This window comes from Bos grunniens, chromosome 10, assembly GCF_055505025.1.
Source record: "Bos grunniens cultivar Pamir isolate PY7600 chromosome 10, Bosgru_T2T1.0, whole genome shotgun sequence".
Lineage (NCBI taxonomy): Eukaryota > Metazoa > Chordata > Mammalia > Artiodactyla > Bovidae > Bos > Bos grunniens.
The window spans coordinates 45,085,209-45,102,703 of NC_141174.1; the positions used below are offsets into that span (position 1 = coordinate 45,085,209).

At 40.5% G+C, this 17,495-nt stretch overlaps 1 protein-coding gene across 6 annotated transcripts in view; it reads left to right on the forward strand.

Moving 5' to 3' along the window:
• MAPK6 (mitogen-activated protein kinase 6) overlaps positions 1-3,308 on the forward strand; it is a 34,437-nt gene extending 31,129 nt beyond the window's left edge. For all 6 annotated transcript variants that reach the window (XM_086320956.1, XM_086320954.1, XM_086320960.1 and 3 more), the window contains one exon: positions 947-3,308. In XM_086320956.1, the coding sequence (XP_086177082.1) occupies positions 947-2,048 (1,102 nt within the window). In that variant the 3' untranslated portion in view covers positions 2,049-3,308. The remainder of the gene's footprint in view (positions 1-946) is intronic.
• Positions 3,309-17,495: the final 14,187 nt, after the last annotated feature.

Here is a 17,495-nt window from a genome sequence, read left to right on the forward strand (position 1 = left end):
TATTTTAAATTGTATATGATAAGACAATGTAAAAATCTTAAAAGTTTAGAAATGGTCTTTTTGGCTTTCTGCTAAACTTATTGATGTCTTTGAATAGCCTTTATGTAATTTCAATATTTAATAGTTACTGCTTAGTATATACATAATGGGAAAAATTAAATGCTACTTTGGAACAAGAAGTAGTTAATGTTGAAATTAGTTTGTTTACTTGCTGCATTTTTTAACTCCTAAAATGTTGAAGTATTTATGATCAAACATATCTGCCAACCATCTACATGAACATTTCTACTATCTATATATATAGTTGTTTTCTCACATACCCAGATGTCTTCCAGTCTCGACATTTTCTACCATACTTATTAGTTAAGTCATCTGATTTCTTTTCTATTCTCTCCTCTTCAACCGCCACTGTTTTCGCTTGTGTCTTAGTCTGCCTGTACTTGGTTGTAGTGTGGGCACCTTGCTGTAATGTGTCAGTAAGAGGATACCACATTCAGTAACACATTTACATGGAGACTTGTTTTGTTCTACTTATGGTGATGAGTTCCAGCAAGCCTTCCTCTAGTCTGCTTTATTACCATAGAGTGAAAATCTGTACGGCACCTGATTGAAATTAGGGATCTACATTTTGTGGCCATAAAGGTTTTCTTTTTCACCCGTGTGTGAAATTATGTTTATAGAAATTTTGAAATTGAACTGTAGACCAGCCAGCCACTCAGCTGTTTATGTGCAGTTTATATAATTATATGCTCCGTTGCATCATACTGCTTTATATAGTAACAGGGCTTACCTATCCATTAAGATTATAAATTCTTATATGACTTAATACTCTTATTATTCCCCTCAGAGACCTAGCAAGCACAGTGCTTTGACTCAAAAGGCATGCAGTAAATTTGAAAGTGAAATCATATACCTGGAGTAACACTAATGTATTAATTTTTTTCAGGTACCATGATTGTCAATTTTCAGAGCATGATTGGCCTATACATAACAACTTTGATATTGAGGAAGTTCAACTAGACCCAAGAGCTCTGTCTGATGTCACTGATGAAGAAGATGTACAAGTTGATCCTCGAAAATATTTGGATGGAGATCGTGAAAAGTATTTGGAGGATCCTGCTTTTGACACCAGTTACTCTACTGAGCCTTGTTGGCAGTACCCAGATCATCATGAAAACAAATACTGTGATCTGGAGTGTAGCCATACTTGTAACTACAAAACGAGGTCATCATCATATTTAGATAACTTAGTTTGGAGAGAGAGTGAAGTTAATCATTATTATGAACCCAAGCTTATTATAGATCTTTCTAATTGGAAAGAACAAAGCAAAGAAAAATCTGATAAGAAGGGCAAGTCAAAATGTGAAAGGAATGGATTGGTTAAAGCCCAGATAGCTTTAGAGGAAGCATCACAGCAACTGGCTGAAAAAGAAAGGGAAAAGAATCAGGGATTTGACTTTGATTCCTTTATTGCAGGAACTATTCAACTTAGTTCACAACATGAGGCTGCTGATGTTGTTGACAAATTAAATGACTTGAATAGCTCAGTGTCCCAATTAGAATTGAAAAGTTTGATATCAAAGTCAGTAAGCCGAGAAAAACAGGAAAAAGGAATGGCAAATTTGGCTCAATTAGAAGCATTGTATCAATCTTCTTGGGATAGCCAGTTTGTGGGTGGTGGGGAGGACTGTTTTCTCATAAATCAATTTTGTTGTGAGGTAAGGAAAGATGAGCAAATTGAAAAGGAAAACACTTATACCAGTTACCTGGACAAGTTTTTTAGCAGGAAAGAAGATACTGAAATGCTAGAAACTGAGCCGGTAGAGGATGGGAAGCTTGGGGAGAGAGGAAATGAGGAAGGATTTCTGAACAGCAGTGGGGAATTCCTCTTCAACAAGCAGCTTGAATCCATAGGCATCCCACAGTTTCACAGTCCAGTTGGGTCACCACTTAAGTCAATACAGGCCACATTAACACCTTCTGCTATGAAATCTTCCCCTCAGATTCCTCATAAGACATACAGCAGCATTCTGAAACATCTGAACTAAAACACTCAGCAGACATTTCTCTTTGTATTCTTCATGAAATGTGTTTTGTCTTTTTTATTACTAGTGTTTAAGTCTTTTTTTTTTTTTTTTTACTTGAATCAGATGGTGTCATTTAGAAAGGATTTTTTTCTTGGTTTTTAAAATCCAGACTTTTTTTCTACATGTGAGATGGTTTTCATTTTAACTGGCATGTCGTTTGCACACAAAAATAAAGAATAGAGCAAAAAATGCAATGCAGGAGGAGACAAAAGAAATGCACTAAGACAAGTGAAAAACATTCTCTTATAGAACAATGATCTGTTTTACAGGAAACAAAAATCTTGCCTTGAAATTTACACAGTGAGACTGTACATAATTGCATGAAAATATCTATTTTTTTCCTAAAACATTTTTCATTCATGAGTATTTTCAAGTTTTTCATACTGTACACATTTCTTAAAAACACATGATACCAGCAGCAACTGAAAATGAATGCCGAATTTGGTACACATGTGTTATCTACCTCAAGGTAACAAGAGTATGTGGCAAAACATATACCACCCATAGTGCTTCACAATATGCACTTCTATTTAGCCAGCGTTTATTGTAGTAAACTCTTCTTAATGAGATTCACTCACTGTTTATAAATGTTCTGGTATGCATTCTTTATAGTGAAGTGTTACATCACATCTTATTTATTTTAGCAAATCAGTATATTTTCTGTATTTAATGATAAAAAGTTAGTTTTTGAGATTTATTTGCAAATACACTTTTTTCCATTTGGCACTATGGTTTGTTGCCTACTTAGCTGAATATATAATGTCAGCTTATCCTAAGGCTGTCCACGTACTTAATTTACTTAAGTATTCATTTTAAGTAAAGCGCTCACTGTGTATAGGAATTTGTATTTTGGAGGTGCTTGATCTATCTACAAAGAAAAATTAGGAATTACTTTATTATAAAATGCTCCTAGAAGTCTTAATTGTGTTTATTTTTTAAAAAACTGTAATGTTAGACTTGTGTGCATGGAAGTAATTAAGGTACATCATTATTGTAGTTTAAAAGTTGTACATGATAAGACATATTTTGTTTTTACTGTATGTTTTTACTGAATGATCTATTCCCCATCCCAAAGCAAGCATGAATAAAATTAGGTTAAATGTAGCATGTGGCATCGCAGTCTCTTAGAATTTGTCTCATCTATTTTACTTTATGGAATACTGTCTGTATCTTTGGTTATCCTGTTTGAAGAAAAAGGACAAATAAAACATGGCCAGCAAATATGGCTCCTGTTTAACTCTTTGGCTTCCCTGGTAGCTCAGCTACCAGTAAAGAATCCTCCTGCAGTACAGGAGACCCTGGTTCAATTCCTGGGTCGGGATGATCCGCTGGAGAAGGGAGAGGCTACCCACTCCAGTGTTCTTGGGCTTCCCTGGTGGCTCAGCTGGTAAAGAATCCACCTGCAATGTGGGAGACCTGGGTTCAATCCCTGGGTCAGAAAGATCACCTGGAGAAGGGAACAGCTATCCGCTCCAGTATTCTGGCCTGGAAGATGCCATGGACCGTATAGTCCATGGGGTCTCAAAGAGTCGGACACGACTGAGCGACTGAACTGCACTGAACGGAACTGATACTATATAATTCTTTTAAGATGCAACTCGGTTTAGTTGGCTTGTTTTGGGCTTTTTTTTTTTTGAGGATTTTTGTATCTATTCATCAGGCATATTGGTCTGTAGTTTTATTTTCTTATATCTTTGATTTTGCTATCAGGATAATGCTGGCCTCATAGAATGAGTTTGGAAGTATTCCCTCTTTAGTTTTTTGGAAGAGTTTCAAAAGGATTGGTATTAATTCTTCTTTAAATGTTAAACTTCTCTATTGAATCTGTCTGGTCCTGGGGTTCCTTTGTTGGGAGGCTTTTGATGATTGATTTAATCTCCACTTCTTCACAATTCACTCTTGCAGGTTGCGTATTTCCAGAATTGTATCCATTTCTTCTAGGTTATCCAATTTGTTGGCATACAGTTGTTCATTATAGTCTAATATCCCTTTTTAATTTCTCTCTCATTTCTGATTTATGTGGACTCTCTTATTCTGGCTCAGCATTTATTAAATTTGTTTATTTTTTCTATATTTCCATTTATTTCTATTCCAGTTTTTTTTTCTTCCTTCTGATAACTGGGTTTAGTTCTTGATAACTGGGTTTAGTTCTTTTTTTGTTTTTTTCCCTTGCTCCTTGATGTGTAAAATTAGATTGTTGATTTGAAGCCTTTTTTTTTTGATCTTTTTTTAATGGAATTTATTTTTAGGGAAATTTCAGATTCTCAGCAAAAGTATGCATAAGGTACAAAGATTTCTGATATATCTACTGTCTCCATATATGTATAATCTTCCCTATTATCACCATCCCCCACTGGAGTGGTACATTTGTTATAATTGATGAACATAGCACTGACACATCAGAATCAGCCTAAGTCCATAGTTTACCTTAATTAGGGTTAACTCTTGTTATTGTATGTGGGTTTGGACAACTGTATAATGACATGTGTCCACCATATGTCAGGTGATTCATAGATCTCCATTTCTTTTTGGTCAGTTTATGGAGATTCATTTTGTTTCTTTGAGCTTTGTTTCCCTGTTTATTCATGTGTCTTGTTATTTTCTTTGTTCTGATTTTTGCATTTGAAAAAACAGGTACCTTTGCCTGCTTTACAGACTGACTTGTACTGGGAAATATCACCAGTCTTGTCAGCTCCAGTAATTTGACCACCTGATGCGAAGAGCTGACTCATTTGAAAAGACCCTGATGTTGGGAAAGATTGAAGGCAGGAAGAGAAGGGGACAACAGAGGATGAGATGGTTAGATGGCATCACTGACTCAATGGACATGAGTTTGGGTAAACCCCGGGAGTTGGTGATGGACAGGAAGGCCTGGCGTGCTGCGGTTAATGGGGTCCCAAAGAGTCAGGCACGACTGAGCAACTGAAATGAACTGAGCTTCCCAGCTAGAGAAGTTTCTCAAACCTTTTATAGGATTGTGTAATCTCTGTACTTGTATGTATAAACTCCTCCCCGCCCCCGCTCCAACTCTTCATCCCCCAACCAGATTTCTTTTCCGAGGGTTGCTTTGTCTAGTGTCTGTCCGAGATTGTCTGATACTACAGCAATTCCCTGAGCTGTCTTTTGTTCTCATTGGCCCCCAGGCATTCAAGAATGGTGCTTTTAATCAGGCCAAACTGAAATCAAGTCTCTTGGGCAGCCCCCCAAAACCTGGAACAGTGGGGGATTGTTCCAGTCTTCCATTTCCCTCCCAAAGGAGGAGCTACAGGGTGGGTGGGCTTTCCCTCCCAAGCAGGAGCTATGCTGGCTTGAGGAGGGGGCTGACATGGTTGAAATAAAACTGCTTTTCAAATTATTCATTTAAGTGTATCTGTTATTGGTTTTGAGATTGTCAACTGGTGTCTGGAGTTCTCATGAAGGCTTTTTGGACCATATGTTGTTAAGTCAGTTTTTCTCTGAGGTAGTGAGGTCTAGGGGTTTCTATTCTGCCATCTTGTCTATGTCCAAAAATAATTTTTAAATGACTGATTATGACTTAGAGGAATGTCCCAGCTGTGGTGCAGCTTTCAGGCTTTTGGATGATCTGTGTCATGAGATGAGTCACATCTCTGAACTAATGGCTTGGCATCACGATTTTTAGAGCTACTTCTGAATCTTAGATATTAGGTTTAATTTGGAAATAGCAACACCTTCCCTCCCACACTTCTTTGGTTGGTCTTTAAGATTTCAAGCATGTAGAAAAAGAATTTTTTTAAAAACATACCACTTGCTTTATTAGTTTATCTAATGTCAGTTTGTGTCAGATAAACACCTACAGATAAAACTGAATCCCTCTCAGCCCTCCCACATCTCATTTCCCTGCCTCTGTCCTCAGAGGTAGACGCTTTCTGAATTTGGTTTATCATTCTTATGCACAGTTTTTGCGTATGTAATGTTGCATGTTAAAATCATGGCATATTTTTTCAACTTAGGTTTTTCATTCAACATGTCTGAAGTTTATGTTGATGTGTGTAGGCCTCCTAATTCCATTTTAATTGCTGTTTTCAGTGTATCCATTTTTGAAATGACACTTGTTTTTAAAATTTTGCTGCTACAAACACATTTGCAGTGAGAATTCTTGTAAACACATATAAGAGTGTCTTTGGGGTAATATATAGTACAATTGCTAGATCACAGAGAAAACATATCTTCAAGTCTGTGAGATGCTACATTGCTGTCCAAGTGTATGAAAGTTTCTGTTAATCACATCCTCCCAAAGAAGAAACCAACTCTTCTACTCAGTTAACCCTACCAGGCTCGGTGTGTTTACTTGAAGTACAGTTCAGTTCAGTTCAGTTGCTCAGTCGTGTCCAACTCTGCGACCCCATGAACCGCAGCACACCAGGTCTCCCTGTCCATCACCAACTCCCGGAGTTCACCCAAACCCACGTCCATTGAGTCGGTGATGTCATCCAACCATCTCATCCTCTGTCGTCCCCTTCTCCTCCTGCCCTCACTCTTTCCCAGCATCAGGGTCTTTTCAAGATGAGTCAGTTCTTAGCATCAGGTGGCCAAAGTATTGGAGTTGTAGAAATCGAAATTTCTAATTCCAAACAACTTCACGACAAAGTTAAGACTACACCTTAGGGATTTTTGTGCAGTCGCTTCAATGATGATGAGATAGTCTTGCTTCTTATTTCTCACTGCAGTTGCTGCAGCTTGGGGACAGGTGAGTCAATTTTATAAATTTATACTTGGGCCTACATCTAGGGAGTAAACCAAACTTTTAAAATAAAATCCAATATGGTATCACCTTTACTTCTAGGTTAAAATAATGTATTTTACTAGGTTCTGCACAGTATTATTCCTTTTGAAATTATTTAGAAGTACTGTTTTCTGTAGCACATTTAGTGGGCTGGTTTTGTTCTTTGAATTGCTCACCTCCTAATCCTGGCCTTCTCAGTTTCCATTTACTGTTGAATTCAAAACAAGCAAAGACTCTACCCTAAATGGGTTTATCATGTATCTACTATTAATAAATATTAATAATTAATAGTTTGCCTCTTAATATTAGGGTTTCTTACTATTTAATATGTTGAAATCTGGCTTGAGAGGAAAAAGGACAAATTGGGAGATCCAAGTTTTGGATCCACTTTCACCATTAACTCATCTTCTCATTGGGTGGCACTTACTCTTTGGACCTAAGGTTCTTGTTAATTTAGGTGATACAGATTACTTGAGCCTAATAATACAGCCTACCTGGGACAACTCTGAATGGGACACCTTTTGAATTCTAACCCACTATAATAGCCATGATGTTTAACCTTTACCAGTATATATTCCTTCTAGGTCTTATTTCTGTAATAGATGCACTGGGCTGAGTAAATTAATTACTCTGAAGCAGAATAAGAATGAAACTTTGTGTTCAGTGCAACCTTGCCAGAAACAAAAGTATTCAAAGTCCAAAGTTGTTTACCTTTGAAAGAGCATTGTGAACTCACCAACCTCTTTCTTCATAGTGCCTGGGGCATGCTCCTTAAATAAACCAGGTGAAGAGAAGGATCTTTACAAGCTCTTCCAAAGCTTAGTGTGTAATAAGTATCTTACAGAAAAGATGGATGTTTGATTACCCATGTTGGAACATCATCTCAGTTCCAATGCGGAGATCTAACAAATTCCACTGGATTTGTATGCTAACCCTTGCTGTCTTGATACAGCACAGTGATAGTGTTACAAGTCTAGCTAAACAGGATACTTACCTTGGGGTATGTCTGCATGTACAATGCCTTCCTTATAGCTCGGTGCTGCTGGAGTAGGATGACGGTTGCTTTGCCGGATCCTGGGCTTCTGATTTCAGACTCCAGCCCAAGCCTGTTTCTTCACGTCCAGCTTAAAACCACAAATTTGGATCCAAATTTGTCTGTGTACTTGGACTCTGCTTCCACTTGAGCTTACCACTCCCACACCCACATAACTTGAGATGACTTCAGCTGCCTACTGAGACATTGAAACTTGCAGTATTGTGCAGTCTTTAAGCACACAAGCTTCAGAGTCAGATCCAAACCAGGCTTAATACTGTCTTCTACTGCCTACCAGCCATATGTGGGTTATTCATCCTCTTGCTTTTCCTCATCCGTAAGATAAGGCTAATGACACCTAACTCATGGGGTTTTGTAAGGATTAAATGAAATGTATTCAAACTCTTTAGCAGAATGTGTCATATATCATAAACTGTCCTTGCTCTTGTCCTGTTTCAGTTGTTGCCTTTCCCTCCCCAATTGGACTGAAACTCTGAACTCTGACCTTGACTTTGCTTTCATTATCGCTTCCCCTTATCTAAGTATCATAACTTCTGGCCTTGACATACAGATGGCATTTTGTTCTAGGCATACTGCTCATCAGCTCTGCCCAACTCCTGCCTCCAGGTTTTGATCCTTCCTCAGCCCAAACCCTGGCCTGAACTACTCCAGCACAGGCAGCTCTCAGATCTATAAAGACTAAACAGTTCATGTCCACTTTCTGTGTTTGCTGTAAATAGTCTGTGTTGCTTTTTGTCTCCCTGGAGAACAAGTGTCTTCATTTGAAAGTCAGAAGCCTAGGAGTCACTCGGTGTTCCTTCCTCTGAAAACCCACAACCAATCCCTCAGTGAGTCTATGGCAATATCTGGAGTCTGACCACTTCTCACCATCTCCATCGCTGCTACGTGATCTAACCCACCATCTGTCTGCTGGACTATGGCCATAGTCTCCTTTCTGGTCTCCCTGGATCCCCTACAGTTTATTCTCTGTACAGCAGCCAGAATGATCCTTTTAAATCATAAATCAGATCATGTCTCTCCTCCAATTACTCAAAATCTCAATGACTGCCCTCCTCAGAATAAATGTGAAGGTTTTGACTGAGGCCTACAAGGCACCCATCCACAACTCCTTGCCAAGTTCATGAGACATTTTGACGTAGGAGAGGGAAAGTGAGAGAGGGATGAACAGCCACCTTGGCTCCCACCGGCCCCCACCTTAGGCTGTGTACTAGCTCTTCCCTCGGCCTAGAAAGCTCGACCCAGAGTGCAGCATCCCTTCCTCCCTCCCTTCTTAGAAGTCTCTGTTCAAACATCAACTTATCACAGAGGCTGTCCCTGACCAGTGCATGTGAGGTAACACACATCTATTACTCCTGTACACCTGCGCTGGTTGATTTTTTTTCCAGCAAATACACAAACACATAATATCCCCATTTTATATTGTCTGTCTCTCTCCACTTAGACCATAAGTTCCTTGAGACAAGGACCTCATCAGTTTTTTTCACAGCTGTATCCCCAACCCCTAACGCAGTACTTGGCACATAGTAGACACTCAATATTTGTTGAATGAAGGCATGAAGGAAATGAATGATGACTGCTGTTTTCCAAATTTCCTTTTGGATTGACGGGGCTCAGGGCTAGTGAGGCTCTATTGACTTTTCTCGAAGAAGGCAATGGCACCCCACTCCAGTACTCTTGCTTGGAAAATCCCATGGATGGAGGAGCCTGGTAGGTTGTAGTCCATGGGGTCTCGAAGAGTCGGACACGACTGAGCGACTTCCCTTTCACTTTTCACTTTCATGCACTGGAGAAGGAAATGGCAACCCACTCCAGTGTTCTTGCCTGGAGAATCCCAGGGACAGGGGAGCCTGGTGGGCTTCCGTCTATGGGGTCGCATAGAGTCAGACACGACTGAAGCAACTTAGCAGCAGTAGCAGCAGCATTGACTTTTCTATTTGCTAAATAGTTTTGAGGTTAAATTATAGTGTTCATGGTTCTCCAGCCTTTCTATGATTTGCAGTGGGGAAGGAATAACTTTGGCGTTCCTTAGGTGTGACTCTCCATAACTAAGAAGCTCTAAATTGCAGTCTCAAGAGCAGTTAGAAATTCTCAAAAAAATGTCATCTGGTCCAGCAGGTTCATTTTCCTGAATTGCATTTCCAAAAGTGGGTGCAGTTTAGGTTAATGACAGTCTTTGCTCCTGACTCAGCTGCTTGCCTATTTTCCTGTTCTCTTTGTTGGAATGACTATACCTGTCAGGGTTGCACAATATGTTCATGACCCAGTTAAGCCAGGACGAGGTGGTTTATTTTTTAACTGCCTCTCTGCTATTCCTGTTAATCGTAACCCTGCCAAATGAGCCAGGCCTAGACTGTATGTTTAGTTCAGGAACTTTGGCAACAGAAACCATGCTAACCTTTGAAAATTTGTCGGGATTCAACAGGGGACTCATGGAGCCCAAGAACTGGGCCTCAAGAAGAAGCAGAACCAGGCTGGAGGACACCAGCAGCACAAGGAGGGCTGTTTCTCAACCCTGCCTCATTCTTTCTAGAACAACCGGGCTTCCTGGCCCAAAGATGGCTGCTCACAGCTCCAACTTCAAGTGTAACTTCCGGATGTACAGAATGCTTCTGTCTAGGTGTGCATCTCTCTGTTTCCCTCTCCTAAGTCAAAGCTTCTCTGGAAGAAAATCATATTGGCCCACCTGTGTTTAACTATTACCAGTGACTGGGTTGTGTTGAGGAAACACTGCTGCTGGAAGTCAGCCCTTTTAGTGGAGAGTGGAAGGCAGGTAGAGGGGTTGTTTTTAGATGGCTGTCCCCAGTTGCCTGCGACACATGGTGATAAACTCTCTTTCCTCGATCATTTTGAAGGACAATGCTTTTGCAACTGGACCCCACGGGGTCTTCCAGGCATTGATTCCACTGGCTTGTCTCTTGTTGGGTTTATCAGAACAATCTGTAGCTTCATCAATCACAATTCTTTGATTTGTATATAGTGTTTGAGGATTTTTTTTTTTTTTTTGTCTGCACTGGATTTTTATTGTGGTGGCAGGCACTTTGGTGCTGTGAGCCAGCTTGGTTGTTCTGTGGCGTGTGGGATCTACTTCTCCGACCAAGGATGGAACCCACATCCCCCACATTGGAAGGCAGATTCTTAACCACTGGACCACCAGGGGAGTCCCTGTTTGATGACGTTTAGAGCATACTAATATACTTCATGTGAGTTTCACAATAACCCTATGAAGTCAAGTAGACCATATATTATTATCCCCAACTGCAAGTTTAAGGATACAGATAGAGAAATAAGTAACTACCCCAGGTTTGGGCAGTGGTGGAATCAGGACTAGAATTCAGGCCACCTAATTCTTAGGTGCTTTTTCAGGTTTTTTAATTAGAATAAAAATTTCCTTTAATGTCTGCTAAGTGACTTATTTGAAAAGACCCTGATGCTGGGAAAGATTGAGGGTGGGAGGAGAAGGGGACGACAGAGGATGAGATGGTTAAATGGCATCACTGACTCAATGGACATGAGTTTGGGTAAACTCCGGCGGTTGGTGATGGACAGGGAGGCCTGGTGTGCTGCAATTCATGGGGTCGCAAAGAGTCAGACATGACTGAGCGACTGAACTGAACTGAAAGTGTCACACCAGTATATTTCTCTGTTGGTGGTATTAAATAACCAATTACTGATAAAGGAATTTTTTATTTTTAATTTAAAAATATGTGTATAGATTCTTTTAATTTAATTTTTATGTATCTATCTGGAGAAGGCAATGGCACCCCACTTCAGTACTCTTGCCTGGAAAATCCCATGGACGGAGGAGCCTGGTAGGCTGCAGTCCATGGGGTCGCTAAGAGTCGGACACGACTGAGCGACTTCCCTTTCACTTTTCACTTTCATGCATTGGAGAAGGAAATGGCAACCCACTCCAGTGTTCTTGCCTGGAGAATCCCAGGGACGGGGGAGCCTGGTGGGCTTCCGTCTATGGGGTCGCACAGAGTCGGACACGACTGAAGTGACTTAGCAGCAGCATGTATCTATCACTTAATTGTCATTAATTATAATTCTTAAAAATTATATTTATTCATTGTGAGATAGTAGAAATATATTGGTCCTTGCCCCTGGTTCCTGGCACAGAGTTTTTAAAATCCTTGTAATTTCTTAAGTGATAAGACCACTAGAAGCATCTTATGTTCTAATATTTGGTCTTTGACTCCAGTTCTGACACGGAATTCCTAAATCCCTTGGAATTTCCCGGTTAGCAGTGTCTTTTGTTCCAAAGAAGTGACCCCTGGTAGGCTTCTAGATGGGGACTGGTGACCAGAAAGACCAACTATGATTAGAAGCTTGATGTTTTCAGCCCCTTTCGCCATTCTCCAGGGATGGAAGAGGGGCTAGAAATGGGATTTATGACCAATCCTATTAATGTGATGAAGCCTTCATAAAAATCCTAAAAGTATGGAATTCAGAGTTTCCAGGTTGATGAAAACATGTGTATTCTGGGAAGGTGATTCACCCAACTACATGGGGAAGAAACTCTTGTGCTCAGGATCCTCCCAGGTTTCACCTGTATCTCTTCATTTGCCTGTTTATCTGCATCCTTCATCACATCCTTTATTTCACAGCATAAACTTTTAAGCGTAAGTAGACGTTTTCCTGAGTTTTATGAGCTGTTCTGGAAAATAATCAAATCCAAAGGGGAAGAGGCTGTGGGAACCCTCAATTTGTAGCCAAGTTAAAAGTTGCAGGTAACCTGGGACTGACTGCTTGTGATTGGCATCTGAAGTGGGGGCAGCCTCAGATCCCCTTAACGTGGGATCTGATGCTATGTCCTGAAAGACAGTGTCAGAACTGAGTTTATTTGTGGGAGACCCAGCTGGTCTCCCAATTGCAGACCCAACTGCAGAATTGGAAAACACCCTCAACATGTAGTGTCAGAATGTTGTGAGTACGGTAGTAGTAGTAGGGCAAAGACACAGGAGAAGTGTCGGTTTTCTACTCATTCATTGAATATTTTGTCTTATTTCCTTACATATCACCACAGTTAATGTAGGTTATGATTTACTAACATGTTATGTCTAAAGTTTATTATCTTCTGGAGTGTAAGCTTCTTGAGGGTAGAGATCTTTGTCAGAGTTTTTCACTGATGACCTACTTCAACACCTAGAAGAGGGCCTGCATATAGTAAATCCTCAAATGTTTGTTGAATCTGTTTTTTATTTAACACAAATACATAAAGGTAATTTCATACATTTTTAGTGCATTTTATTCTCTTTGCTTGTTTCTCCCCAGTTGTCTACTCCCTCTCAGAAATCCCCACCATACGTGCCTGGTAATCACATGTATCCTAACATACCATACTTATAGTATATATAGACAGATAGATAGATATACACACCATATTCACACATATGCAAATATACTTTTAACGTTTAAAAAATGATTGGTTTTCAAAAATGTCATATTGTTGGAATAAACTTCCTTGTCTATCTTGCTTTAAGATACGGAACCTGCCTGACTCGATTATTTACTTACCAATGGGAGAAAAGACAAAAGGAGTTCTAAGACTTCTAACAAATTAAAATGTTACCTTATTTACTGTATGGACTCACACATGTCAGTTGAGTACTGTAGTCCATAATGATCAATTAGCATAATAGAACTTTCAAGTTTCAAGTCCATGTTGCACCAAAAATACCTTAAAATTTTGAAGTTCTGATGCCTCAGAGAGACATTTTCATGATTACTAAGTATGTGACTTAGGATTTCATTCTTTTTTTTCCCTGTACTGTACCAGGTGGCATGTGGGATCTTAGTTTCCCAACCAGGGATCGAACCCATGCCCCTTGCATTGTGAGCGTGGAATCTTAACTACTGGACCACCAGGGAAGCACCAGGATTTCATTTCTGTATGTGTTTCCAGCACCATTTCTCTTAACATTCTCTTCTAAATGGCTTCATTGTTTGGAAACTAAATCCTTTTGTACCCGTGTCACCGAGTCTTTCCTTATCTGTTTAACTGGTGAACAGAAAGGCATTAGGACGTTATTTTATTTCTAACTATTTTTTTCAACAACTAATAAAAACTCATTGAAAAATTAGAAAATGCAGATAGGCAAATGGGAAAAATTCTCCAAAACTCCATCACCTAGGTAAAAATCAATGTTAATTACTATTCCTATATTATACCTTCCCTCTCACCTTCTCTGCTTCCTTCCTGGTTTTCTCCTAAGGTAATTGCTTTATTTTTCCATATTTATCAAAGTATAAAAATGATTCAAAGGTATACAAAGAAAATTTCCTCCCCCCACCCCCCATACTCTCTCTCTTCTAAATATCCAGTCCTCACAGGTAACTGCTGTTATAGTTCATTGTGTACTTATCCAGAATTTTTTCTATGCATATGCAAACATCTATACCATTACTTTTTCAAAATTGGGATCACATTAGACATACTGTTCTGTAACTTATTTTTCTTCTCTAACAATGCATTTCAAGCATCTTTCTATGTCATCAGTAATTGAGTTTTTTTTTTAAATGGCCATTTAGTGTCTAATGGTAAGGATTCATCATTTGTAGCTAGTTTCCTATGAATGGACATTAATTGTTTACTACTTCTGTGAAGAAAGCTGAGCACCGAAGAATTGATGCTTTTGAACTGTGGTGTTGGAGAAGACTCCTGAGAGTCCCTTGGACTGCAAAGAGATCCAACCAGTCCATTCTAAAGGAGATCAGTCCTGGGTGTTCTTTGGAAGGAATGATGCTAAAGCTGAAACTCCAGTACTTTGGCCACCTCATGCAAAGAGTTGACTCATTGGAAAAGACCCTGATGCTGGGAGGGATTGGGGGCAGGAAGAAAAGGGGACGACAGAGGATGAGATGGCTGGATGGTATCACCGACTCGATGGATGTGAGTTTGAGTGAACTCCGGGAGTTGGTGATGGACAGGGAGGCCTGGCGTGCTACGATTCATGGGGTTGCAAAGAGTCAGACACGACTGAGTGACTGAACTGACTGACTGACTGACAGACATAGCTGTAGTAAACATTCTTTGGGTGTCTTTGAAACATTTCTGAGGATACAATTCTAGAAGTAGAAATGCTGGGTCAAAATTCTCCTTACACTGAACATTTCAAAGATCCCCCAGGGCTTACTTTTAGCCTGCTGCCTCAAGGTGGAAGGCTGGTTATTCTCAGCTTCTCACTCAGACATGAAAATGTATTGCAGGTCCCATATGGCGCAGTGGTAAAGAATCTGCCGTCAATGCAGGAGACATGGGTTCAATCCGACTGGTGGCAACCCACTCCAGTATTCTTGCCTGGGAAATCCCATGGACAGAGGAGCCTGGTGGGCTTCAGTCTATGGCTTCTCAAAAGAGTTGGACACGATTTAGCTACTAAACAACAACGAAGTGTGTATACACCAATTGTGACCTTCCAATCCATCCCACTCCCTCTTCTCCCCTTGATAGCCATAAGTTTGTTCTCTATGTCTGTTTATTGTGATTTTGATTTCCATTCCCCTAATGACTAATGATGCTGAGATATTTTCATGTGTTTATTGGGTATTTGTATATCTTCACTGGAGAAATATCTACCTGGATCTTTGCCCATTTTTAAATTGGGTTGTCTTTTTATTACTGAGTTGTGAGAGTTCTTTATGTGTTCTCTGTACAAATCCCTTAACAGATATATGATTTGCAAATATTTTCTCCCATTCAGGGGGTTGTCTTTTCAAATAATGAATTAGAAAATATTCTTTCTTCTATTTTGGGGGAGAGTTTGTGAAAGATTAGTATTAGTTCTTCTTTGAATGTTTGATAGAATTCATCAATGAAGTCATTGGAACCTAGGCTTTTCTTTCTGGAAAGTTTTAAAATCAACTACTAATTATTAGATTTATTTTTGTTCTTGATTTTAAGGTAAGACTCTAACTTAGTTTTTTCTAAATAGATAGTCAATTGTTCTAACATCATTTACTGAATAATCTGCCTTTTCCTGCTGATTGTAAATGCCACAAAAATTTCTTTAGACCATGTTTGGATCTTGTTTGCAGCCTTACTCCTAATGAAGTACAAAAGGAATTTGCTTTATCAGTGGCTAAATTCTTTGTCCTGGGGCATGTAAGGTTGGAAACCATAAGGGACCAGGAATGGCTCATGATTTCCCTGTCTCACCATGAATGTGTCAGTGTGGTCTGGACTGCACACAGAGTCCACCAACACCCCCAAGCCTTTGTCCTCGTCTGGGAGCATATCCTTGGATGCCTGCCTGCCTGCCCACACCACAGCAGAAGTTCAAGCCAGGCCAGGGCCACCAGTCTGCTGGCCTTGCTCTTGTGGTCTGGATCCCTGCCTTGGATGATTTCCTGGACTTTGGAGTCAGATGGGCCTATGCGTCTTTCCTGAACCTCTCTGCAATCACGTTTTTCTATGACCTTGGACTTGGTCTTTTAATGTGCATCAGTGTCCACCACTCCTTCCATGCTTGGGAACAGTGAGTTGTGTTCTCTGCTTTCTTTCTAATCCAGAACACTAACTATACTAATCTGCAACTCTCCTCTTCCCCGCCCCCCGCCTTATTACATGCCTCTACTGATCTCTGAACTACTCATTCTGACCCTCTCCACTCTGACTCATCCCACAATTGTTGATGGTTCAGTATGAACATGCAGACTCAGCCATGACACCCCGGAAACAGGACCCTATGCTTGATTTGACTTGATTCTGAGTCCTCTCCTCTCTCCTAATTCTATTATGTGTAATAGATGCATGTGAAGCCATGGGAATAAATGAGGTGGTTGAGAGCAAGAGTGAATGGTGAGGAGGTGCCAAGACACACCCTGTCAAATACCAACATTCAGAGCCCAGTGAGAGAAGTAGAAGCTGAGAAGAGTGACCAGGGAGGTGGACAGAAAACCAGGAGAATGTGGTGACTGAGAAGTCAAGACATGAGAATGCTCTAGGATGGAGGGAGAGGGCAGTGGGACCAAACGCTACCTTGAGAATTCACGTTAGATTGAAAAGTACAAAATGGATTCGGCAACACAAGGGTCATTGGTGACTTTAGTAAACTTCGGTATCAATCATCAGCTAACTCCATTGTTTAAAACCCTCAAGGCTTCCCGTCGCCCTGCAGAGAAAGTGGCCTCCAGTCCAGCATCGCCCCTTACCTTGTCCACGCACTCAATGTCAGACTCCAGCCAGGCTGAGGTTACTGCATAAAGAGATGCCCCATTCCCTCTCCTGTGCTGCTCCCTCTGCCTGGAACCCTCTCCTCTTAGACTCCCACATGCTCTTCCCATCCAGTTTAAGTACTGTCTCCTCCAGGAAGCCTTCCCTGATCCCCAGGTTGGGATAGCTGGTCTTCTTCTCTTTTCCCAGCACATCATGCATTGGGATGAGAAAGATACATTTTCCCCCAGGAGCATGCCTAGTCCCCCTTCATTCTCTCATCCTCTGGCCAGGACCTGCCCCACCATGTTTCCAAGCATGCAGGGAAACAAGCCTCAGCGATGAAAGTGGGATTGCACCCAGCTTCCCTCTGACCAGGTAAGTAAACACTTGAGAGTCAAGTTGGTTGGCAGCAATGGGATGGCTGCTTCAGCATCACGAACCACAAGTGTTTCT